The sequence below is a fragment of the Haemaphysalis longicornis genome, unplaced genomic scaffold, assembly GCF_048455015.1.
Source record: "Haemaphysalis longicornis isolate Haplotype H1 unplaced genomic scaffold, Haemaphysalis longicornis Haplotype H1 scaffold_12, whole genome shotgun sequence".
In the NCBI taxonomy this organism is placed as follows: domain Eukaryota; kingdom Metazoa; phylum Arthropoda; class Arachnida; order Ixodida; family Ixodidae; genus Haemaphysalis; species Haemaphysalis longicornis.
Window position 1 is genome coordinate 34,504,161 of NW_027526225.1, and position 25,278 is coordinate 34,529,438.

Genomic DNA, 25,278 nt, shown 5'->3' on the forward strand with positions numbered 1-25,278 from the left:
CATATCCCAGTTATACGGAACGTAGCGGTTGTTAAATTAGGTTGGAAGACGTCAAGAAATTCGTACAAGTCACTTTCGATCGCGTCGAAGTTGGCTTTTCTGTAGTCGAAAATCATTTTAAATCAAAGCTTTTCACCTCTACCCACCAAGGGATCTTTCGAGACCGTTGGTGTCAACAGAAAACTCCCGCGAACAAAAGAATTTGCTGAAACCGCGTGGAATCGGACTTGGAAATAATTGATTGACAAAGCCAGAGCCCGTTGTCTTACCGATTTAGCAACGAGCGCACGCGGAAACGGGGACGACAACTGGTGCACTCATAAAATCACATCCCCGGGTTTTACCCCTGCATTCTCGTTGAATGCAACGCGATAGCGATTAGAAGAAGCTGACACCAAGCCATGGCAATTTACTTCTAGTACGCCAACGTGCTTAAAGCCTGTGACTTCCAGTGTTCATGTAAAAAATTTCAGCTCCTTGTCGTCCGCCCTCACTCCAAACAACACCTCAAGGAACACATGAAAATACTCCTTGATGGCCAGGCCATCACTCCAAGCCCCAAAATCAAGATCCTGGGCCTACATCTTCAGGCCAACGCCGAGATTGACGTAACCTTGCAGCGCATTAAACACAGTCCAATCAATAGAACCATAGACATGAGCAGTTCAGTTGCGACCAAGAAGCAATGCCTCAAGGGATCCGATACCTTTCGATTAGTTCAAACTTTGTCCTCTCGAGAATCACTTACGTCAACCCCCTGTCTTCTTCTCGGCAAGGAGGACATAAAGATGTTTCATATAATGATTAGAAAGGCGGTTGAGCAAGCCATTGCTCTTCCCATGGGTGCATCCACAGAGAGGCTGTTCAGCACGGGGCTCTACAACACGGTTGAAGAGCTGATAGAGCGCCATCTTTCTACCCAGAAGCTCCGAATGACCAGAACTGTGGCGGGCGGCCACATCCTTCAGCAGATTCGCTGGGCAGCACAGATTGCCACTCCGCTTGATGTACTCCTGGACTTTGGTGACAAGAAACTAAAGATGCTCTCTTTCCTTAGAAATATGAACCCCCTCACACGACGAGGGTCGCCAAAACGCACGGGCTCAAGCGCTCAACACGAGCCTCGGTAGGGATCATGCAGTTATCTAAACAGACGCCTCCAAACATCGAGGGCAGCAGTACGGCATCATCGTGGCTACTTCCAGAACCAACCTTCTTGCTCGTGCATCACTCAAGACCGAAGACATGACGGCAGCAGAAGGTGCAGCATCGCCTTGGGTCTCACTCAACCAGGAGTTCGTAAGGTAGTCACCAATTCCCAACAAGCCTACCGGAATTACAATTCGGATTTGGTGTCCCGACCTGCACTGCGTAGGCTAAAAAACACTCCCCAAATGGTTCCATTCAGCTCATTTGGACACCCGCTCACGCTTCCATGGAGGGCAACGAGTACATCCACCTAGCCTGCGCTTTTACCTCTCGTGCTATGGAGCTGCACGAGGGGAGTCACCCGCTTGTCTCTTTCAGGGACATAACCCAGCATTATCGCCTTCTGAGTCAGACCCTACCTTCACCTTACCCTGAGCTTTCCATACAACAACAAACTACCCTAGATCTTATACAATCCTCCTCTTTCTCACACACGGCGCGTCTTCACTTATTGCACCCGAATCGCTACTACGCTAAATGTAAATTTTGCTCAGAAGTAGGAACACTCTGCCACATAATCGGGGTGTGCGGCTTTAGCCCTCAGCACCCTCCTCTCTTTCTGTCAACTACCGAACAAGAGCAATGGGAGATTCTGCTGTCCAGCCCCTCTCGGCCTACCCAGCTTCACCTAGGGAACACAGCACTGGCGGCGGGGACTGAATATGGGCTACAGTGAACAAGGAAGCACTCCCGTGGGCCGCACACTGGGCCGTTCTGGAATAATAATAGACGTATTTCCTCCGGCTCCTGGCCTCCTGCCCCTCCTCTGTCTCTGCCACCGATCTCCTCGCTTCCCTCCGTGACGGCAGAGACGGAGAAGTGAGATCGTCTAACACCGGCTTTCAGGTTCAGTTAATTTTATAAAAAATTTTAGATACTCATGTTCTGCACCCATACAACTCACCCAATCACCGGTAATGCATCGTGCAATAATTTAACCTTACCAAGAATATCGCTTTGTAGTTATGAAGAGTGTGATTAGGTGCATTTCATATCTCTCTGGTTTCACTATTTGTAGAGTGACGTGTGTGAATGTAAGCTACGTCGCATGGGTAATCCTAGTCGGTGCCGTTATATCTTTGCTTTCCAACCACATTCACAGTGCGGATTGGCGCTATTTTTTTTCTTCTTGATGTTGTGCGTTTTGGAGGGGGGTGGCGTTTATGTCAAAGAAGAGTAGGAAGTGATTACCAACACCTGCTAACCAAGTAACGGTTGAAGCATAATCTGGGTGGGTAGTTAAAATCTGATCAAGGGTGTTTGTGGTGTTAGATCACACTCTGGTGGGTTGAGTAGCTAGCTGCGATAACGAGAAGACTAAACAAAAATCTACAAAATCGTTAGAGAGCATTTAAGATGGTGATAAAACCGGAAGGGAAGTATACCACTTGATGTTAGGGAAGTGGAAATCACCAAGATAGAATAATGGATATGATGGAAATCGACTAATAACTATATTGACAGTGTCATTCAATTCATTTACGAATGTAGAGGACGAAGATGGCGAGCGGTAGCACACACCTATGATTGTGCGCTTTCTTTTACGGAAGAAATGCGGGAGGTGTGGAGGAAAAATTTCAGCTCAGGCCACTTGTGCATAATCGGGGACTTCAACATCGACTTGCTGACGAGCGAGCGGTCATCTGTTGAACAATACTTGCATGCCCTTTGCGAATGCGATATTGAGCCTTTTATCTGGGAACCCACAACGGAGGAGTTCCTAAAAGATAATCTCACACAACGATCATGCGAACGTGCGAGGATCCGACCTTTCTTGTGCCGTCGGGGCTGTAATTATGCAGAAATTAGCTGATCACTACTTCTTTGTGGGTAAGTTAACCAACTCCACCTCTTTACAATCACATCATATACATACTGCCACCAAAAAAGTTTGACATACGAATTGCTAGCTTTGACTGGAATTTTTTATTCTAGATAATAACAATGACACTGCATATGACAATTTTGTTCGCCCGTTAGGCCAGATGAATGAGGCGTGTAAGAAAACGGTAGTAATAGAAAAACGGAGGGCTGAGCATCAATGGCATATCCCTGGTGTTTTGGCACTGATAAAAAAACGCTTTGGGCGAGAGGTCGCCGAGCCTCTGAGAACAAAGCGCTGCGCGACGAGTTCCGTACGGTCAGAAATGGAGTGACCACGCAGATTCGTTTGTCAAAGTGGCCATTCTGTACCGAACACTTCAAAGCGTCTAGTCGCAACATGACTATAACTTGGTCCTTAGTAAATCAATACGAGGTAACGAACGCCTGTCTACAAAAGCACAACAGAACGCAACTTTGTATCCGCTACTTCAGACCTGGCCAACAAATTCAATGAATCGTTTTCATTGCAACAAAACGATCCAGTTCAGTGTACAAGTAACAATATACTAACAAATCTTGTGTCATCGTCCGCATTTATCCCGTTTTTGCCAGAGACTGATATCCTTTGCATAGTGAGTAGTTTAATCCGCAACAAATCATTAGGGCTTGATCACATATACATAGATGATCTCTGCAGAAATATTGGGTAATTAAAAGGAGTTATTTTGTTTATACAGAACAAAATAATTGAACATTGCTCTTGGCCAGACAGTTTAAAGTGCGCACGTGTGGTTCCCTTCTATAAGCGGCAAAAAAGGACCCTACAAGCTGCAGCTCTATTTCAGTTGTATCTTGTTTTTCGCAAATTCTTGAAACGCACATGGTGTCATGACTTCCTTTGTAACAAAACATGGGTTACTGAGTGCACATCTCTACGGCTTCATCTCCGGCGCGGGCACGCTGGTGTTACCTGAAAAGTTGTCTGGTACTTTTCATAACAGCATAGATCAGAATGAGTTTTCGTTTGTATTATTTCTTGATGTGAAAAAAGTGTTTAATACTGTGAGTCATGGTATACTTTGTAATAAATTATACCGTTATGGCTCCCGCGGACCATTTCCATCTCTGCTCCAAAATTACCTTCGGGATCGTTCTCAAGTGGTGTCACCTGAATCGGTGCTGAGTTTTAGTATTAGGCTTAAGAGGGGTGTTCCGCAAGGGTCTATCTTGTCAGCTCCTCTTTTTAATTTTATGGAAATGACTGAGCTACTGTTGTTAAAACTTCGAAAATTTATCAATACTCTGATGACATCCTGCTGGTATCTGGTAACTCTGGTTATTATCTCACTCTCACAAATCTTTTTGACCATACCAGAAAGGTAGCGGATTGGTTCGAAGCAAATTTAATAACAATCGACCCTGTAAAAAGTTGGCTAGTTTGTGTCCTAAATCAACAGAAACCAGTGCCGAACGAGTGCTTCAATACAATACACTCATCAAACTATGCATCCTGTTCTCTTGCCCGTATTTTCTGTGTCGAGTCTGTTAAATACCGAGGTGTACATTTTGATGGGGAGCTTTCGTGGAACACACACATGACTCACATATGTAAAAAGCTTAGAAGTACTGCCTGTATGCTGTACAACTTAAAATTGTTTCTGCTTTTTTCCGTTCAAAAAATACTAGCTCAAACTTTAGCTTATAGGGTTCTTCGTTATGGCGTGTGCTGTTTTTTTCGACTGCTCCGCTACCTGGAAAAAGAGAGTTTACAGTATTTCCAAAAACATCACCAAGAGCCTTCTCTATAAGTCACACGTGCCTGATTTGGACAGTATATTTGAGACAAGTGGTTTACAGCCATTCGGTACATTGTTTAAGCAAATAGTCGTGCTAAAATATTTCTGGTGTATTGATTACCGAGCTCCCAATGTTAAACCTACACCTCTGTAGCACATACCTCGATATATGATGTCAAGGGCCCGTACCCATTACGGAATGGCTGCACGGGAACATTATGTTCCTGCTATCTTCAACGAATTGCCTGACGAATTCTTTTCTTCAACAACGCGGAAACACTTGCATACTGCTATGCTGGCATTCGAAATATGCTGCAGTACGTATTTGTATGCAGTGATTGGTAGCTATTTCTTTGTTCTCTAATTGGTTTGATCTGATGAGGAAAATGCCACCCATGTAGCTGAAGCCCATGTTGATTTATTGTATCTGTTTGTCTGTTTGTCTTCGTCTCTTCCGTTGGTCGGTTGTTGTTCTTTTCCTTTTTTCTTTCCTCCCTTTATTTTTTGGTCTTCTCTCTTATTCTTTCTCTATTTTTCTTCTTTTCTTTATCTCTTTTTCTTGTTGGCTTGTCTTTTTTTCTACCTTCCTATTCAGTTAGCACTGTCAATGAGTGTTTTTTACAGAAGTGAAGGCCGTTGCTGCCGGGCGATGCCACACTATCTCTTTTTCTTGTTTGCTTGCCTTTCTTTCTACCTTCCTATTCAGTTAGCACTGTCAATGAGTGTTTTTTACAGAAGTGAAGGCCGTTGCTGCCGGGCTACGCCACACAGGCCCACCTTCAGGCTTTGGGGGCCCCATTTCGCTTCTGTATGTATTCTTTGATAATCATCAAAGTGTCAATATTTTGATTTTGGGAAAAGACCACGTCTAACTCACTGCGCACATAAATGATAGACGAATGAATATCTCTTGAAACAGCTAATAAAGCTTCGCCACTTCGGCGCTCCGTCCTTTCGCATCGATATACTGTAAAATGTGACGCGTTTACAAAAATTTCCGAATCGCGTACATGCGCAGGAAGAAAAGTTTCGGTTAGTGCTGTTATGTGTGCCGAACATGTCTATTGCACTGGATAATAAATTGGGTTATTTCAAAATGCTTTGTATATTAGTGAATAGTAAAGGAACACGAGGCGTTGTTGCTCGACCACTGCCCCTCGCGTTTAGCTTAGCTGGCAAAATGTCATTAGTGTGACCAGAGCTTCGGCTATTTATGACAAGCCCGGACTTCAAGTTCGTTTAGACGCAACTTTAATGCGTAATTTTGCGTGGTTTGTTCTTCAATTGATAATTCCGCGGTTTATAGTCGGCCAGTGAATGTTTCCAGATCGTTGAACTTGTGTTCAATATGATTAGACCGGCCTTGTGTACTCGTCACGCTTGTTTCAATTACTTCTTGGCCGGTTTTAGTACTTTTTACTTCCGTAATAAATTCAGCTTGACTTTTGGAACTTTGCGTTGACCATATATGAATGTCTTTGAGCAGTTGAAACATAATTTTCATCTGTTCGGCCAAGATATCGGGCAATGAATTAATCCCTAACAGTGCTTCAGAACGAGTAGAAGGCCCGTCGTTGCTTTCTATGTCGCCTGAACACCGCAACAAAGGCGCCATAAAAACCCATTCACCAACCGTGTCACCAAACACCCTTGGGCACGGGAGCAGCAGCAAGAAAGGGTTATCATTTTTTTCTAGCGTGTAACGAATAGCTGTTACAAACCTGGATGTTGAAAAAAAAATAGCGCCAATCTGTTCTGTGAATGTGGTTGGAGAGAATAGCTGTAACGGCACACGCAAGTATTACCCATGAGACGTTGCTTAAATTCACTTACGTCGCTGTACAAAGATTGAAACCAGAGAGAAGTGAAATGCACGTAACCACACCCTCTAACACTTCAAATATACATTTTTGGTAAGGTTAAATTAATGCATGATGCATTAACGGTGATTGGTTGAGTTGTATAGGTGTAGCACATGAGTGTATACTCTTTTTTTATAAAATTAACCACAGCTGAAAACCGGTGTTTGACGATTTCACTTCTCCGTCTCTGCCGTCACGGAGGGAAGCGACGAAATCGGTGGCAGAGAGGAGGAGCAGGACGCCAGGAGTCGGAGGAAATACCTCTATTAATATTCCAGAACGGCCCAGTGTGCGGCCCACGGGAGTGCTTCCTTCTTCACTGTAGCCCATATTCAGTCCGCGCCGCCTGTGCTGTGTCTACGCGCTGAAGCTGGGTAGGCAGACAGGGGCTGGACAGCAGCATCTCCCATTGCTCTTGTTCGGTAGTTGACGGAAGGAGAGGAGGATACTGAGGGCTAAAGCCGCACACCCCGATTATGTGGCAACATCCTACTGCTGCTCAAAATTTACAGTCCGCGTAGTAGCGATTCGGGTGCATTAAGTGAACATGCGTCAGGTGTGGGAAGGAGCCGGATTGTACGAGCCGTAGGTTCGTTTGTTGTTGTATGGAAAGCTCAGGGTAAGGTGAGGGTAGGGTCTGTCTCAGAAGGCGATAATGCTGGGTTATGTCGCTGAACGAGACAAGCTGGTGACTGCCCTCGTGCAGCTCCATAGCATGGAGGGGGGGGGGGGGCGAGTAAAAGAGCAGGCTTGTTGGGCGTATTCGTTGCCATCAATGAAAGCGTGAGCAGGTGTCCAAATGAGCTGAATGGAGCCATTTGGGGAGGGGTTTTTTAGCTCACGCAGTGCAGGCCGGGACACCAAACCCGACTTTTAGTTCCTGTAGGCTTGCTGGGCATCGGTCACCACCTTATCAACCCCTATTTGAGTGAGACCCAAGGCGATGGCTGTTCCTTCTGCTGCTTTCGTGTCTTCGGTCTCGAGTGAGGCACGAGCAAGGAGGTTGGTTCTGGAGGTAGCCACGATGATGGCGTACTGCTGCCCTCAATGTTGGGCGGTGTCTGTGTAGATAGCTGCATGATCCCCACCGAGGCTCGTGTTGAGCACTTGAGCCCGAGCGTTTCAGCGAACCTTGTCGTGTGAGGGTTTTTGTATTTCTAAGCAAAGGGAGCATCTTTAGTTCTTGTCACCAAAAGTCTAGGAGTACATCAAGGGAGTGACATTCTGTTCTGCCCAGCCAATCTGCAGGAGGATGTGGCCGCCCGCCGCAGTTCTGCTAATTCGGAGCTTCTGGATAGAAAGATGGCTCTCTATGAGCTCTTCCATGGTATTGTAGAGCCCCGTGTTGAACAGCCTCTCTGTGGACGCACCCATGGGAAGAACAATGGCTTGCTCAACCGCCTTTCCTATCATTATATGAAACATCTTTATGTCCTCTTTGCCGAGAAGAAGATAGCGGTGGACGTAAGTGATTCTCCAGAGGACAAAAGCTTGAACTAATCGAAAGGTATCGGATCCCTTGAGCCTCGCCTCTTGGTGGCAACTCACCTGATCATGTGTATGGTTTTATTGATTTGACTTTGCTTAAGGCGCTGCAAGGATACGTCACTCTTGACGTTGGCCTGAAGGTGTAGGCCCAGGATGTTGAAGCTGGGGCTTGGCGTGATGGCCTGACCATCAAGGAGTATTTGGATGTGTTCCTTGAGGTGTCGTTTGAAGTGAGGCGGATGACGAGGAGCTGAGATTTTTTACGTGAACACTGGAAGCCACAGGTTTTAGCACATTGGCGTACTAGAAGTGAGATGGCATGGGTTGGTGTGAGCTTCTTTTAATCGTTATCGCGTTGCATTCAACGAGAATGCCGGGGTTAAACCCGAGGAAATGATTGATGAGTGCACCGGTTGTCGTCCCCGTTTCAACCTGGGCTCGTTGCTAAATCGGTAAGACAACGGGCAATGGCCTTGTTACTCAGTTAGTTGCCCGTTCGAATCCAGGCGGTTCTACTAAATTATTTTATTTGTTCGCGGGAATTTTTTGTTCACACCAACGGCCTCGAAATGGTGGGTAGAGGTAAAAAGCTTTGCTTAAAGCAATTTTCGACTACAGAACAGCGAAATTCGGTGCGATCAACAGTGAATTGTACCAATGTCTTGACGTCTTCCTGACGGATTTTAATAACCGCTACGTTTAGCCTAACTGGGATATGTTCGTTGTCGAAGTTAATCGCCTCACTGTGAAGCACATACCAACCTACACCATTGCTAGTAACGCACAATCACCATGGTATACCGTCACTATCAAGAGGATGTCTATTATGAAAAAAACGGCTTTATCGCTCAGATAAGCTTTCACCAATGAACGCCCGATGCGCCGCTTATAAAACCGCATCTAGTGATTAAGTAAGAGAACTCGAACACGCCAAAAATAACTTCATTTCTAACGTACTTTCATCCATGTTAAAAACAATGTTACCAACTTTCCCAACTTTACACCCTGCTTAAAAACAAATGTAAGACGTTTTAGTGCGTTATTAATCCCCGAAAAGAAGATTCCACCTGATGGCAAGACTCGTTCGGTGACGCAGTTCTCATTATTCAATGTGCGACCGCCCTTAACCTCACATTCGCCACCAGTTTTTTCTAAAACATCACACATTCGGCTACCTACTACCCTTTCCTACTATCCCCTCCCTATGCCACCAACAGTAGTTGACGTCCCTGGTATCGCTTCTCTTATTAACAAATTAAGCAATCATTCCTCACCTTGTTACGATTATATCAATACCAAATATTTAAGAAATACCGTAGGACTAAGTTCCATCACATTATATAACGTTTTCCAACAATCACATGACACTTCTACTCTCCCAACGAAATGAAAAATCGCGAAGGTGGTCGCCATTTATAAATCTGGTGGAAAGTGTTCCCGCACTAACTATCGCCCCGTGCTTTCAACTACTATAACACGTAATATTACAAACCTTGTAAATTTGTTTGAAAGCAACTCATTCTTCGCCACAGCTCAGCACAGCTTTCGCAAGTGATACTCTTGTGAAACCCAACTAATATGTTTTAGTGATAAATTACACGGTATTTTGAACCACTAATCAAAGCTGATTGCATTTTCTTAAATTAACTAAAGCATTTTTAAGATCTATTATAAACTATCAGTTCATAAGTTAGCCAACTTAATCTTGATCCTAACTTGCTCAAATGGATTGAATCATTTCTCACAAATCGCTCACAATTCGTTTACGCAAACGGGTTCAATTCTAAATATACTGATGAACACTCTGGCGTTCCTCAGAGATAAGTAATTTCGGCCTTTCTTATTTTTCATCTATAATAATGACCTTCCCTCTGCTGTAAATTCTAGTATTCATCTATTTGCTGATGAATGCGTTACTTGTCCTGAGGTAAACAATATAAAAATATTACTGTATTGTTCATTCATTCCTTAACACGGTTGCAAACTGGTGCCGTGTACGGATAATGGCACTTATCATTACAAGTGTAATGCTACGAGCGAGTCCCGAAGTGTTTGCAGTCAGTTTAATTAGAATCTAAATGACACACCTCTTGCATCTACTATCTCCTACAAATACTAGGCGTCCACATAACATCAAAGCTCACTTGGGCACTGCACATCTAACAGAAAATCAGCAACGCTAACCGCACGCCTGGGTACCTACGCCGCAACTTTTATAGAGCTCCATTCTCACTAAAATTACCCCTCTACAAAACATTCATTCGACCTAACTTAGAATATGCTTCATCGGTATAGGATCCCTCTGACCGCAACTTGATTACATCGCTTGAACTTGTTCAGAATAATTCTACACGCTTGATATCTTCAAATTACATCCGCACTGCCAGCATTACTGTAATGGAACCTAGTCTATCATTGCCTACTTTGTCGTCTCGAAAAAAAGTGTTTGCCTATATACCTTTTTTAAATTCTTCGTCTTGGTGGTTACCATTAGATCAGTGGGCTGTGCTACCGGCCTTATAATTGGCGCAGTCGACAGGATGATGTAACTTCAAATGCGCAACACAGCCCAGAACATGTCATGACCTTATTGAAGATTAACGGATGAAAAGGTTTATAAACTTTTCATAAATTGTACCATCATTTCATCTTGCACGACGAACTTATTCCACAGCCCCAGAATCTATCCCATCGCTTCAATAACTCTGACAAAGTTACATTATCACCTACACTAATCCAGCTGCACAGTCGTTCTTGCCTCGTTCTTTCGTGAATGGAATCAGCTTGCCCCTGAAATTGTGTCTATGTATGATAACCATCATTTTCGTAAAACACTAGCTAGAACTGTACATTCACGATCCGCTTAATTTATTTTTAATATTAGCACTGTGACATCTTGATTGTAATCGTGCTAACGCTGTATTCTGTATTTTTTTCTCTGTTCACCATGTACCATGCCTTTTCAATGTAAACCACTCCCCTCTGTAATGCATTTTGGCCCTGAGGGTATAATAAATAAATGATTAATTAATTAATTAATAATATTATTAATGAAACTTTATTGACACAAGGAGGGCGACTCGGCCTATGTGGGGGCGGGTAGGGAGGGTGGTGTCAATTCGGGAAAACTGGTGTCAATTCGGGCAAAAACTGGTGTCAATTCGGGAAGGGTGGTGTCAATTCGGGCACATCCCACCTAGGCCATAGAAGGCCTAGGTGGGTTGTGCTACGTGGTTTAGTCTTCAAGTGGCAATTGCTGGTGTGTGGACGGTCCGATGTAATTAAAACTGGGTCAATGAACCGGACGTAATTTTCAGAAGCAGATAATACCAGTTACTTCAAGAAATCTGCGGAGAAACAGCTTAAAGGCACTGGTCAAGGCGGGAGGCCAAGCAGCATTCGTGTTCTTCGCTGGGCTTCTTCTTCGTCGAGCAAGCGCCGAGAGCGCTGCATTTGACGTAATGAATACGCGAGAGTACACTTGGCCAGCGTAGGGAGTTGGGTGACAATGGTAAAGCCTGCGCCGGTAAGTTAATTCTCCACGTAACTACTCGCACATCTGCACTCGAATGCAGCGGAGTCGGGTCCTCGTGAAGAAATTTTATGGCAAACGTAATCATTATGCGTGAAAGTGTGCTGTCGCGCCTTTCCAAGCTCTACAACGCAAAGTAAGCTCAGAGGGAAACTTACTGCGAACAATCACCCTGAAGACGCCCCGACGTTTTCCAGGCGCATCACCAGGACCTTGGGCAATGTACACTCCGCTGTGGTGCAGGTCGACTGTTGGTATGTTCCACGGAGAGGGGTCAGTTTGGGTTGTGAGCGTCGATGCGTCTCCCGTCGAGTTAACTCTGGCCCAGAATCGCACTCTAGGGTTCGCGCTTTTTCCAGGTAAAGCCTGAACCCGTAGAGTTACAGAGTCGTGCAAGCTGGCGGTCACAGTGTACTTCTGGGGCAGGAAACCGGGATTGACTGCGCAAGAACGAACAGAAATAATGGAACTGAGAGTTCTAAAGTCATTCGAAAAAATTGAGAGTAGTTTTTTAACAGCGAAGCTGTTTAGCAATTTGTTGATTCCGGCGTTTCACAAAACTTAGCATAACAATTTAAAGAAAAGAAATCACCGGCAGGATTGAAGTCGGAGTCAGGTAGACCAACGGACTTAGAGCCAGTCGTCTTACCCACTCGGCTACGACTGGATTTCTTTGTTTTTCTTTATTACATGGGAGACTATTCTGAAGCGCGACAGTACGAGGACTACATAGACAAGGAAAAAAAGAATACCCTTAAGTTAGGAGGAGCACAAACTCATCAAAATTCAGGCAGACACACACAAGCATTTAAAACAGAGAATCAGTCAGGTGGTTGGTAATGCGAATTATACACACCATGTACAAATGCCAATGTTTAACGGATATCTGACTTTGTTGATCTTGGTTGCTCAGCATGCCTATCACATAAGCGACACCGCCACAGACTGTATAAACCAATCAACACAAACATGTCATAGTGTGGGTTACCATGATAGCCAAACGGCAAACATCGGATTGAGAAAGACGTAATACCCAGGAGTTTCCTGAGCGTTCGCTGCAAAATGTATCAGTAAAAGACAGCATCTCTGCAATCTACAAAGCCGTGATCAATTGTCTCTGCTCGAGAACGGAGCCTATAGTCAGTCGATCAAGTGGATTTCATTTTAAACAATAACTTCATTTACATATAAATATACACTTTGTGCGAAGGCTAAACATGATTCAGGTGTAGCTATGACAGCGCCTGTGCCAGTTACATTTTTTGATCAGTGAGAAGACAGTGAGCGTAAATCCAGAAAAAAACGCTAAACTAACAACAACAACTACAAAGTAGCAACACAGTTCGTTGAGTTTCAGTTTCACTTTATTACACAAACAGATGAAATAACATAGCATTAGTATACATGCAGGGGTGCCATAGTGAAGAACACTGCAGGTGGGACCCCTGATGGTTGGTAACAAAGTGAAGAGTAGGTGCAGTCGCTGAACGACAAATTATGCATAAGAATTATGCAATTGCAAAACAAAGTATTAAGCCACGAACTCTCAGAATAGTGTTGACATGTCGGATAAAAGCCGGAGTAAAAAAATGCTTAGAGTCGGCGAGAAACTAATCTACATACAGATTGGTTACACGCACATATACAGATAATACACCTATATGGAGTTTAGGGTGTAATGTATTTTCACCAACTAATATAGAATTTTTTCAAATACGTTGCCGCATACACATATAATGAATGAATGAATGAATGAATTCTTTATTTCCACTTATGTACATCTATATATACAGATATTTTCGTATAAAGTGGCGGGGCCAAGTAAGAAAGCTGTACTAGACAGCTTGACTAGCCTAGGCCCCGCAGGGTACAAAGCAAACGCAAGATGATCAGCACTTCAGACAAGTAAACGAGACAAAAAATCAACAAAAGAAAATAAGGGGGGCCGCGTTACTGCACAAACAAAAAAATTAGTGATTGTGTAGTCTACGTTATATTTACTCAACCGTTATAGCAATGAGGGTACAACAAAAGACAACATCTGTGTTCCGTAATTTGTTCTAGTGCATGTTCCAATCCATTTGTCAGGTTGTCGTGTAGGATAAGGTAGATTTCGCTGGGTGAGATTTGCTAATTGAAGACAACTGTTTTGCTGGTGGGACAAGGAAGCTTTTCTATAGGCCATGAAGAAACATATGTCGTATAAGGTTAGAATACTGAATTGATTTAGGGTATTGAAGGCCGGTTCCATAGATTGGTCCAATTGAATATTGAAAATTGCTCTCAACGCTCCTTTTTGCAAAATAAATATTTTTTGTTTATTTGTCTGGGTTGTCAATCCCCAGACAAGTTGACAATAATTTAAATGGGGCAGAAAAAGAGGTTTAGTATATGGTTTAGGATATTCGTAAGGTTTAGAATATGGTAAGGTGCACCAAACATCACGAGTTATGGTGGGTCAAGTGAAGAACAAAGTAAGCGCCTAAATGACTTGAGAGATCGGGAGGTTTTGATAATGTAGGCCAAGTTATTCCACTGCCTAATGGCGGCAAATTCAAAACTGTGCTTTCCGTAGTTCGTCCTTATTTTTGGGAGTATAAAAGTATTTTGTTCCGAAAATCGGGTGTTAAGGTTAGCCAGATCCCGTCTACCTATTACATACAGGAGATTTTGGATGTTGAACAGGCGGTATTTCGTAATACTTACACTAAACGTGATAAGCCTATCTAGAGGGAAAATTCCCAGTTCTCGATACAGAGGATTGACATGGGCATTGTAAGGGCTACGAGTGATAATGCGAAGTGCTTGATTTTGGATATGTCGCACTGGTTCTAAATGAACTTGGTAAGTCAGCCTCCCGGCTTCGATGCAATACCTCAGATGGCTGTGAATGAAAGCATTTTAGAGTGTAAGCAGTGTCTGCGGGCGAAAGTAATAGCCGACTTTGATGAGTACTCTTATGCCATATGCCATCTTTTTTCTCAGTGCAGTGGAATGGGCATTGAATTTCAAGAGTTTGTCAAGCTGAACTCCAATGAATGTGCATTGATTGCAAGGAAAGATAGGGTGCATATCAATGTATAACGATTGCAGGTTGCCGGTTTGATTTCGAGAACTGAAGACTACGTACATTGTTTTCGACGGATTGATTACTAATTTTTTATGACACCAGCTGTTTACATAGGAGAGATCTTGGGATAATCTGTTCGTAACTGTTTCTGTTAATTTATGCGAAGTATAAATAGTCGTATCGTCAGCATACATGAGACATTCTGTGGAGGCAGAAAGACAGGTAGGAAGGTCGTTTATGTAGGCTAAAAATAGTAAAGGCCCTAATATTGACCATTGCGGGACACTGATGTTAATTATTCTTTATCAGAAAGTGCCCCACAAACACTAACTATAATACTCTGTTTAACAGATAATTATGAAAAAGCTGCAACGGTGGTCCTACTATGCCATAAGCAGCAAGTTTTCTGAAAAGGATGTGGTGATCGATGGAATTTAAACGCTTTTGTAATGTCCAGAAAAACCGATCCAACAAGCTTACCCTCGTCTAATTCACGTTTGAATTTGTCAGTAAGGGCTATGAGCGCTAGGGTTGTCGAATAAACAGAGCGAAATCCGAATTGTCTTGGTGTAAGAATACAATTTTTCGCGAAATAGTTAGAAACCCTCTCTTGAATTAATTTTTCAACCACCTTACTGAAGAACGGGAGTATAGATATGGGTCGATAGTTTGTCATTAGCGTCTTGTCACCTTTTTTATGTATTGGAAGTACTTTACCTTGCTTTAGTTCGTCAGGAAAAACACCAGTTTTGAAAATCAAATTTACATTATGAGAGAAAGGTTCTGCAATATAGTCAACGACATATTTCATACGAAGGGGGTTAATACCGTCAAGACCACATCTAGTATTTTTCATATTAAGAATAGCACTTTTAACGTCTAAATGCGTAGAAGGAAACATAAAAAATGACGGGTTGGAAACGTGGAAGGCTATCGGCCTCATTTATAGAAGAGTGGTTATCTATGAGATTAGCGGTGTTGGTGCTTGGTGGTTGCGAAAAGGCCGTACTAAAAGCATTCGCGATATCTGTCGGGTCTTGGAATATGTTATTGTCCTGATGAATTTCGGTTATTTCACTTTTATCTGCTGTTTTGTTCAGAAAAGTATTCAGTATGCGACATTGCTTAGGTATGTTATTACCGGCATCAGAGAGCTGTTTTTCAAGATATGTTCTTTTGGTAGCTTTGAGTAGTGATGTCAAGGTGTTCAAGTATATTTTGTAACGTTGTTTCAAAACAGCATTGAATGGTTGCCTTTTCATTTTTCTATACAGGTTTTCTTTTTTACGCATACTCTTTAGTAAACTCTGAGATACCCACGCGTTTTGCGGCGACAAGTAATTCTTGCTACATGATCTGACCGAAGTGGAAGAGTCTATTGCGGATTTAAGAGTTGAATAAAAACACAGGCTATACAGCAACACTGCCCGAACAGCAGCAACACAGGTTATACAGTAACCAAGGCTGAAGGAATTCTGTGGGTCTTATAAGCTGTTGCTGATCTCTCATTCTCGGCTGTGATGGTGGGGAGAGGAATCACACCACCTGCTCGACACAGAACACATGTTAGGGTACACGTTGTGCCTGGGGGCACCTAGTTTAAGTGTGCGCGTTCCATCCGTTCGTTCGTTCTGCTCCTTCGATTTGCTTCTTCTTCGCTGCTACAGCCACAAAAGAGAGTAAAGGTCTTTGAGGCAGCGAGGAAAAAGCAAATCGGCTGCAATTCAAGTCCTACGTTCAAGTCTCACGTGTTAGTGTGAGCTTCCTTTATTTTTTTGTTAACATTCACACGATAATTATACATAGAGTAAGGTTTGGAACAATGAAATATCTGTGATTTAAGCTGGAGGAATCCGATCAAACGTATCGCACCTTTTTGTCGTGTACTGAGTAGACAACACGGTGACAGTTATTGACGTCGGCAGGGGGATGCAACAAAGGATTTGCCATCTCCAAGCAACCAAGGAACACACTGCCATGCGCAATTGCCCTCTCTCTCTTTCCAGTCAATACACTGGGTTTGCCCCCCTCAACACAAAATCCTGCCTACGCCCATGGCGGCAGTCGCAGGAGTTGGACCCATGCCTAAGCGACTTTAGACACGAAGGCTGTGGTGATGATTTTAGATTTAAGACCGTCGCCAAACAATAAGCTGATAACTCTGACACCCCTGATAAAACGAACTGATGGAAGGTAACTGTGGTGGACGTTATGAAGTGCGAGATAATGTTGGTGTTCAGCTTTCGCATCATTCACTTAGCTATTGTCCGCGCCAACCATCCCTTTCTCTTCCCCCTTCACACACAGAGTGCCCGCCTACGTGTAACAAGCATTCTCATTACGGCAATGGCAGACTTGTTGGGCCTTTTGGGTTTCTCAACTGAGCATCTATCTCTATTTTACCCACAAACACCGCAGGTTCTTTCCGGTATTACATATTCTTTGCGCTCACCAGCAGTCGTGACTAGCTGTGGGATTCAGTCGTATTGCTCCGTATATTCTTCTCACTATGCGCCTCACCGGCCTTTACTCGGTTAGGGAGAGCGTCGGTGCTGCAGCTATTCGATCGATCAAGTTACGCTCGGCACACCGACTAGGCTTGAACTTCAAGCAGCTCATTCCGTTCGTTAAGGAGATTCCGTCACTTCTTGTTACGATCTATGCAGCTTTGTTAGGAGGGGTAGGAAATTACGTCGTGTTTAAAAACCATGGTGAAATTGCTCAAACTCAGCCAGAGCAGGTCGGTAAAAGTTTACGCACGAAAAAAGGGAAATATTGCCAGACAGGAAGAGAGAAGTAAAATTTTTGCGTGGGCTGAAAATGAAGTAAGGAAGGAGATGGGTAGTAACCTTCATTATTCTTTTCCCCTAAGTGGCGGTGAGGGGCCCTTGAGCCCTGGCGGCATCATCAAGAATTCGGACAGCGTTCAATTGAGTGTCCAGGTCACAGCTGAGCATAACGCTCTCCAATTGCCCTGAAGTAAGAATAGCAATCGATTGCATAATATTTCTTTTTTCCAAGGGACATATCCTCACCAGAAATGATGGACGCTAGCCCCTGCGGAACAAAATTTACAATTGTCTTCTCAGAGCTCAAGGTAGTAAACGACAGTAACTTTGAAAACCGTAGTGCTTTATTCTCCTTTTTTGAGGCTGCACACGTTGCAGAGAAAAAATGGTTGCAGGTAAAGAAAAGCTCCCCAGAAGGGGTTGCTTACCTTCTGGTCCGTAAAACATAGCTGGTGAACCGACATTGGAAAGGGTAGATCTTTCTACCAGGCACCAGAACATATTCGTTCTTGTCAGTGGTAACTCGTCCGTTGATAAAGATAGGAAGTAAGTCCCTGGACGTTTGAGGAATACACGGTAAACACGTTTTGCAAGGCACACAGAGTACGGCATAATAGTAGGATTGATCTCTCTGATTCCCTGCTGCTTTAAGATACGTTTCTACTGCTGTATACCTGTGTTGAACCGCATGCGATGTATTTATGCAGTTGGCTATGAAATATGCAAATGCTTTTTGATTACTGGTGTCCAACAGCTGCTGTGATGTCGCATGCGCGAGCACGCACACACATATATTCAGGGAGGCGTATGTTTTTGCCACTGAAATGTTATAGGAGCATGTCTTCAACGTGTTGACATGGTCTCTATATTCAGCGCATCCTACCAACTGGTCTTGCAATGGCAGTCGAATCGAGGCTTTGATCAAGTTCCGTGTCTTTCTATTGGGCTGAAGACAGGGAGTTTGACAGCTCTGACCTCAGTGAGCAACTTTCGGTAGCTGAAAAGACGAAGACAGCGGGTCACACCAAAGGATTCTTGAAATACAGCTCCCGTCTACTAGACAGCTTTATTGTACTGCTCAACAATTTTTTCCTCGTCCTATGGTAGCCCCGAACGATGCCCGCTTACTGGTCAACGTATGCACCCGGAGGTGGCAAGCAAGATGAAATGAAAGTTAATGTAGTGTAAAGCTGGCACCACGAAAACTTTCCCTGAATCCTCACTTTTCTTCAACAGGCGGAATTTGCGCAACATCTCCGAGCACTCCAGCTTTTCCGGGGATAATAACAGATTTCTTCCTGTTTGGGATTGCATAGAAAGCGTCAAATGTTTCTCGATATAATTACCGTTTATGAGTTTTGAGTGTTGGTCGATGTTTGTGAAATTGGTTTCTTTTATCGAGTAGCCGAAGGAGATGTTGCGATCACTTGGGCCATGACATTCCAGTTTCGATGCGATGTTGTCATTATAGATGAAATCTCGGTGCAATGCCGTGATGTCGAGCACTTCCTCTGCAAGTAAAAAAGAACCTGAACTCAAAGTTATGCACGTATTTTTAACGAGTTTTCAGGTTTGTTAAATCCAAAATATATCATTATGACCTTGTTCCCAGGTTGTTTAGGCTTAGTAATTAATAACACTACCGTGGAGACCGATGCAGTTCACAAAGTGTTAAAAAGGATAAGAGCCATTTTTTAAACGTGGATATATCATTCAATATTTCATTTCACAACCTCTTCGGTGTGGTCATTTTTGCTGAACTAGTGGTAGCAGAAATGAATCAATGACCGCATGGTTGATAATCAATGACGCCAATGACAGAAATCAATCATTGAACCTAGTGGTAGCAAAACTTTATGGCAGCAGAAAACGGCAAATCTGCTTCGTGTACGTTAGAGGAGCCAATATATCTTAGGGCGGGAAACTTGTTGTATCTAACCAGATATAGGCGGACACGCTTGATGTATAGACTTTATTATCACGTTATTACTCTTTTCCTTTATTTTTACTGTCTTTTTCTAAATATCAGCTTTAAATAACAGCACCGAAAAAACCGAAGTGTGCAGAGTTTTCTAGTACGCCACCTGCTCATTATTTCAGGGCAACACACAGCTGATCCATGAAGAAACAGCCTTCAGTGGCCTAATACAATATGGTTAACAAAACATTCACTGGATGTATTTTTCCTTGGTCAGAAAAATGCTTCAACTGTTCATAATTTCAGAACTGAAGCATGACTTCTTTACCTAATGCAATGTTGTGACTGCTTCCGTGGTCAGACAATTTCACCCCACGCTTTAAAATTTAAAACACTTATATTTCACCTATCCTCACGCTTAGATCTACAACCAGTATTCTGTAAAGACAGCTAGGTTATCGAAGGCTGTGCCATTACATATATTGAACCATAGTTGTGTTAGCAGGCACATTCCGGGGATGTGCTGTTCAGCGCACATTAAATTGTTACGTCCTCGACATAGTAAATGTAAGTTAATGAAAGTAGGCTATCTCATTTCGAACGCTTGCACCAGCATTGGTGCCTTTAGGACTGTTTTCTTATAAGTGGCTCTCTTCTGCCCAAAAACAGCAGACGTGAACCATAAAATGCGGAGATTCCCCAGGCGGCCGCTTCCTATTTACCTCCAAATAACTACGTTTGAGCAGTGGGTGGTTTCTATGCAGAGCCGAACGCCTACAACCCAAGACAAAATATCGGACTTGGCGGATAATGTGGAAATGATTTACGACGTATAGTGTGTTTTCGCCCTCCCTCCATGCTTTTTTGTCTACTTGACAATAAACATGCGCTTACCACCATAATATAGTTGCTTGTAAAACAGAGACACACCGACACACAAAGGGAACCGCGATAGCCAGTAGGAGTGGTGCATACCTTTTATCCGCGGCGACGTGAATTGGAATCTATCTCGTGAGTAGACCAACGGGCTAAAAGAATAAAAGGGTAGAAAATGTAAAGTTTGTCATCAACATTGCCAGCATCATCACCATCACAATGTTAACCGTCGCGGTTGTTGTCGCCACCACTAGCATCATGGCCTATCGATTTCAACCGCACAACAAGGGCCGATCCGCTAGACTTGCACCCACAGGCTCTGATCGGGTGTAGTCCGAATCATGTTTTTTTCCATAAAAATATTACTTCCAGCCCCCCCCCCCCACCCCCCACCCCCGCACGCCTTAGCGCGTTGTAAATAATTTTGCTCAAACCTTTCTTCAGTTTACTCTCGATTCATTAATTTCTTTCCATGTTACAAAAAATTGCTGGTTTCCGCTCTGCTATAACTCTATTAGCCCCTTATCTACTGTCTTCGCGCCAATTGCATTCTGCCTCTTGTAATCAAATTAAATAAAATATTCATTTTTCTTTGGTTTTAAATAAACCTCTGCCACGCAACTCGCCCTCCTCTGTGCCCACCCAAACAATGACGGTCTTCCGTCACCTCTTGCCACTTACGTGATGAATGCAATACATGTTTTCTGGATTCAATTGAATGTTGCGCGTTTGGACTGCTTGTGAGCCATTTGATAAAGCAGCAAATCTCGCATCTCTTCGATACCGTGCTTCTCAGTTTACCGTCGTAGGAACTAATCAAGCGTATATTTTTATTTGAAAAGATACTGGTGCTTTCAATTCTGTACTTGTGTTTTGCCTTAGTTTTGCCATTGGTTTTCTTTGCGCCGATGAATGTGAAGTTGCGCAAGCCATGACAGCAGTTAATTTCCAGGGAAGCAGATCCACAGTCATTATAGTGACCAGCCGTCAAGTATTTGAAGCACAAGACGGATAGGAGGACCGACAAAAATTTATATGTAAGGTAACCAAAGCAAAGCTACTGTTCGTGAAGGGACCATAAAAACAAGATACAACTTTCTTCAGTTTTAAAGAACTTTCCTTTGGTAACACCCCGACCTCCACTGAGCGACAAAAGAGGCTTCAGAATGGAAAAAAATGTCGAAAACCGCTGAAATTTTGCGTCATACTGACGTTAAATGTGCAGGGATGACGTAACGAGCGCAAGCACTAAATGTATAGTTATAATTGTGTTTACTGCATGTTATCATTCAAGTTATACGATGAAACAAATCTAGAGGCCCCGGTACAACCACACACTTGTATTTTTTTGCGGTGGCATAGGTAGGACGCCGCGAATTGCAGCTACAAGGTTACGTGACATCATAGAGAAGCTGCCGGGAAGTTGCCGGGGAGTCGCCACTGCAGCGGCTGCTTCCTTTACAATCTTCATTATTCATTTGATCTACACATTAAAACTGTTTTAACCATTATCGAGACAAGACAGTGTTTTCTATGTACCAAACTTGTGTTTTTTCTTCATGGTCTCTTTAAAGTGCCCGATCAGGCTGACACATCTCTGCTTCAGCAGCTCGCCTATTCCCAAAGCACGCTGGATACGCCGGTGGATGTGCATTTGCCATAACCGCCATCGATGTGGCCTGCATTAAGGAAGTGGTGGTAGTAGCTGCATAAAATAAATCTGTTGAAAGGTTTGCTAGAGCTATCGTAGCCGCTATAAGCGCATGCATGGTCGGGTTACTTCGATTTCTGAAGACACAAACGATGCTCCTATACAGTTTGGCGATAGATCTTGTGTTTCATTTCTGATAGCACATGCTAGTTTTAATTAGTCGGAAGACAAGTGGCTGACTAAGCACCACAAAAAATTTTGGTGAAGGATATCACTTACTCATCTGAAGTCACACCGTAGCGCATGGAACCCCTGAAACGTTCAAACAAGTAGTGGTGCTCAAAAAGCCTTAAAGAAACATTCCACGCCGATGAGTTCCATGAAGATATCCGTAAGTCATGAAGAGCACTCTTGCAGATGGATGATTGCTAATGCAAACAAGGAATAAAAAAGGAGATAATTGACAAGTGACTCAACAGATACAGTTTTCAGTCATGGAGAGGTATGCATACCTCTCTAGATGACTTTAAATTGCACAGGGTGTATTTCATACGCGTCACTTTGGTTGCATACCAGTGAGCAGTGAGAGCACAGCGGCCCGTGCATCGCGCTTTTCTTCTGCATTTTGGAGGTTGTTTGTTTACGCCTTTCTTAAAGCATATCTCAAAACTTGTTTATAGTTGCTGCCACTGCCTCCAAGATTTGTCCACTTTTGGCCGTGTGGTTTTGTGCACTTGAAACAAAAATTTATCAATGTCGCCCACCATGCAACAAGTTATAAGTGGGCTTAGGAGGGAACTACTCCAGGAGATAAATAATGCCGGGGCTTGCTTGCGAAAACCAGAGAACTTTTAGACGGAATGGGGATCCCAGAAGCATTCAGAATTTTAACAAAGTCTTTGAGGAGAAGTCCTTAGGCCTTTGAGCTCTACAAGGCTATTAAGGCATATAACGAAACCCTCACGGAACAAAACACTGCTTCGCGCGCGGATTGTGATGCCTTGACGAAACTACTGTCTGATACCGAGTACCGCCTGCTTCACTCCGAGCAATGTTCCCGTAACAAAAACATCGAGATTAAAGGAACGGATGAGAAGCCTAACGAAAACGTCGTTGAGTTCCTGCAAACACTTGGAACCCTTGCTGGAGTTCCAGTGAGTCCACACGACATTAAGACCTGTCACTGAGTTCCTTCTCAGGCGAAACCTATCTACATTGTTGTGCAGTTGGCTCGACACCAAAAGAGGGATGCACTCATTGATAAGGCTCCATAATTGCGGCTGAACAGCAAAGACTTTGTAAACATTGCTAACTCGCCTGTCTACGTGAATGATCACTTATGCCCTCTCCTAAACCGTTTTCTTGCCATGGCTATCTCGAAAAGAAAACTGGTGGTAGGAAGTATAGGTGGTATAGGTGGTATAGGTGGTAGGAAAAACAGCGATGTCAACGGCATATGACAAAATTTTAACTTCACTGCAGTGCAAACGGAATCCGTGTATATTTTCATTTTGAAGAATCTTTAAACAAAAGGGTTCAAGATAAATCGCGAACAACAAGGGACTCAAGGGGCACCCCTGCTTCACCGACGACAGTATATCAAAACTTCGTCCCACTTTTTTGTTTACAATAACACGAGCTGAGCACTGAGTGTACGACATCTTTACACTTTCGAGGATGACGGATCCTACGTTAACGTGTTCTAACACTGAGAAAAGAATGTTATGCGCAACACGGTCAAAGGCCTTCTGCAAATCAATTTGGATCATCGCCACGTGGCCCCCTAGAGCGTCGCAACACTCTAATACACTTCTTGCGACATGAATATTGGTAAAAATAGATCGTCCCTGAATTCCACAAGTTTGATGGGTTCCAACAATTGTTTTTATTACTCCTTGCAATCTTCTAGCCAAAACCGTCATGAAAATTTTGTAATCAACATTCGTTAAGCTGATTGGCCGATACGACTCTACCGCCAACAGCTTTTCAGGATCATCAGTTTTAGAAATTAACACAATATGACTATTCCGGAACGAAGGCGGTGTTCTCTTGGATTCGTACGCTTCCGTTATGACCCTGTACAAAAGTACTGCTATATCTTCTTTGAAGAACTTGTAAAACTCGGTTCCCAATCCATCTGGCCGGTGACTTCCCTATGGATAATTCGTCGATGGCGTTATTTATCTCCTGCAAACTGATCGGCGCCTCCATGCTTGCTCTGTCATCATCCCTTAACTTTGGCACTGACGGCAAGAAAGTTAGCTCGTAATCTTTACTGCCTTGCTTTTCAGTTCCCAGCAGTTCCTTATAATGTTCAAAAAACGCGCGCTCCACGACTTCAGGGTCCCTAGAAACCACTATATTGTATCGAATAGCTTTAATCTCATTCTTTTGCGCATAACCCTTTTCGTCACTCAGGGAACGTTTGGTTGGCGTTTCGCCCAACCAGAGTCGCTCTGCGCGTACGCGCACTATGGCACCCCTGTACTTCTCGATGTCAATGACCTCCAACTTATTTTTAACTTCTCTTATTTCTTTTGTAAAAGTTTCAGGCTGTTGAGCCTCAATGCCTAGCAAGACGTGCAACTGGCTTTGTAGTTTTGTTTCCTCCTCCTTTTCTTGATGACGTATGACGGACGATCTTTCTATTGCACTTAACTTAACTTCACTTTTTAGCTGTTCCCAGACAGTGATAAGTGACCCACTTTCTGTTCCGATTGCCTGCTCTAATCTTCTCTTTACACCAGTTGTGAATGGTTCATCATTCAGTAGTATTACATTGAATTTCCAAGTATCCCAGCTAAAGCGAGTTTTTCTTTGCTTCTGACCGATTGTAAACGTCACCATGCTGTGGTCGCTGAAGGACAGCGGTTTCACGTTGTAGGCCTCGCACAGAGGCACAAGACCCAGTGATACGTAAACTCTGTCCAATCTTGCGTGACTTTCACGTTGAAAATGTGTGTACTGTGGTGCATTCATGTTCGACAGAACACACGCGACGTCCACCAGGCCAAACTCATGCACTAGGCTATTTAAAACTATCGCACTCAACTCATGTGTCGGCGGTTTTTTTGCTCTATCAGCGCTCGAACAGACGCAGTTGAAATCGCCAAGAAATATTACGTGCCTATCGCAGTTTAAATACACTTTCAAACTTTCAAAAAATAGGCGGCGATCCACTTCCTTATTTGGCGCATATACACAAATCACTCTCCATGCCATTTCCGAGTACAAAAAATCGCACACAATAAAGCGACCGCGTT

General features: G+C 43.5%; 1 protein-coding gene across 1 annotated transcript in view; it reads right to left on the minus strand.

The window, feature by feature from the left end:
* LOC144162556 (uncharacterized) overlaps window positions 1-25,278 on the minus strand; it is a 419,428-nt gene that overhangs the window by 362,486 nt on the left and 31,664 nt on the right. The window contains exons 4-8 of the mRNA XM_077693145.1: window positions 22,295-22,443; window positions 20,464-20,516; window positions 18,917-19,081; window positions 17,999-18,124; window positions 11,870-12,151 (exon numbers count right to left, since the gene is read on the minus strand). Coding sequence (XP_077549271.1) covers window positions 11,870-12,151; window positions 17,999-18,124; window positions 18,917-19,081; window positions 20,464-20,516; window positions 22,295-22,443 — 775 coding nt within the window. The remainder of the gene's footprint in view (window positions 1-11,869; window positions 12,152-17,998; window positions 18,125-18,916; window positions 19,082-20,463; window positions 20,517-22,294; window positions 22,444-25,278) is intronic.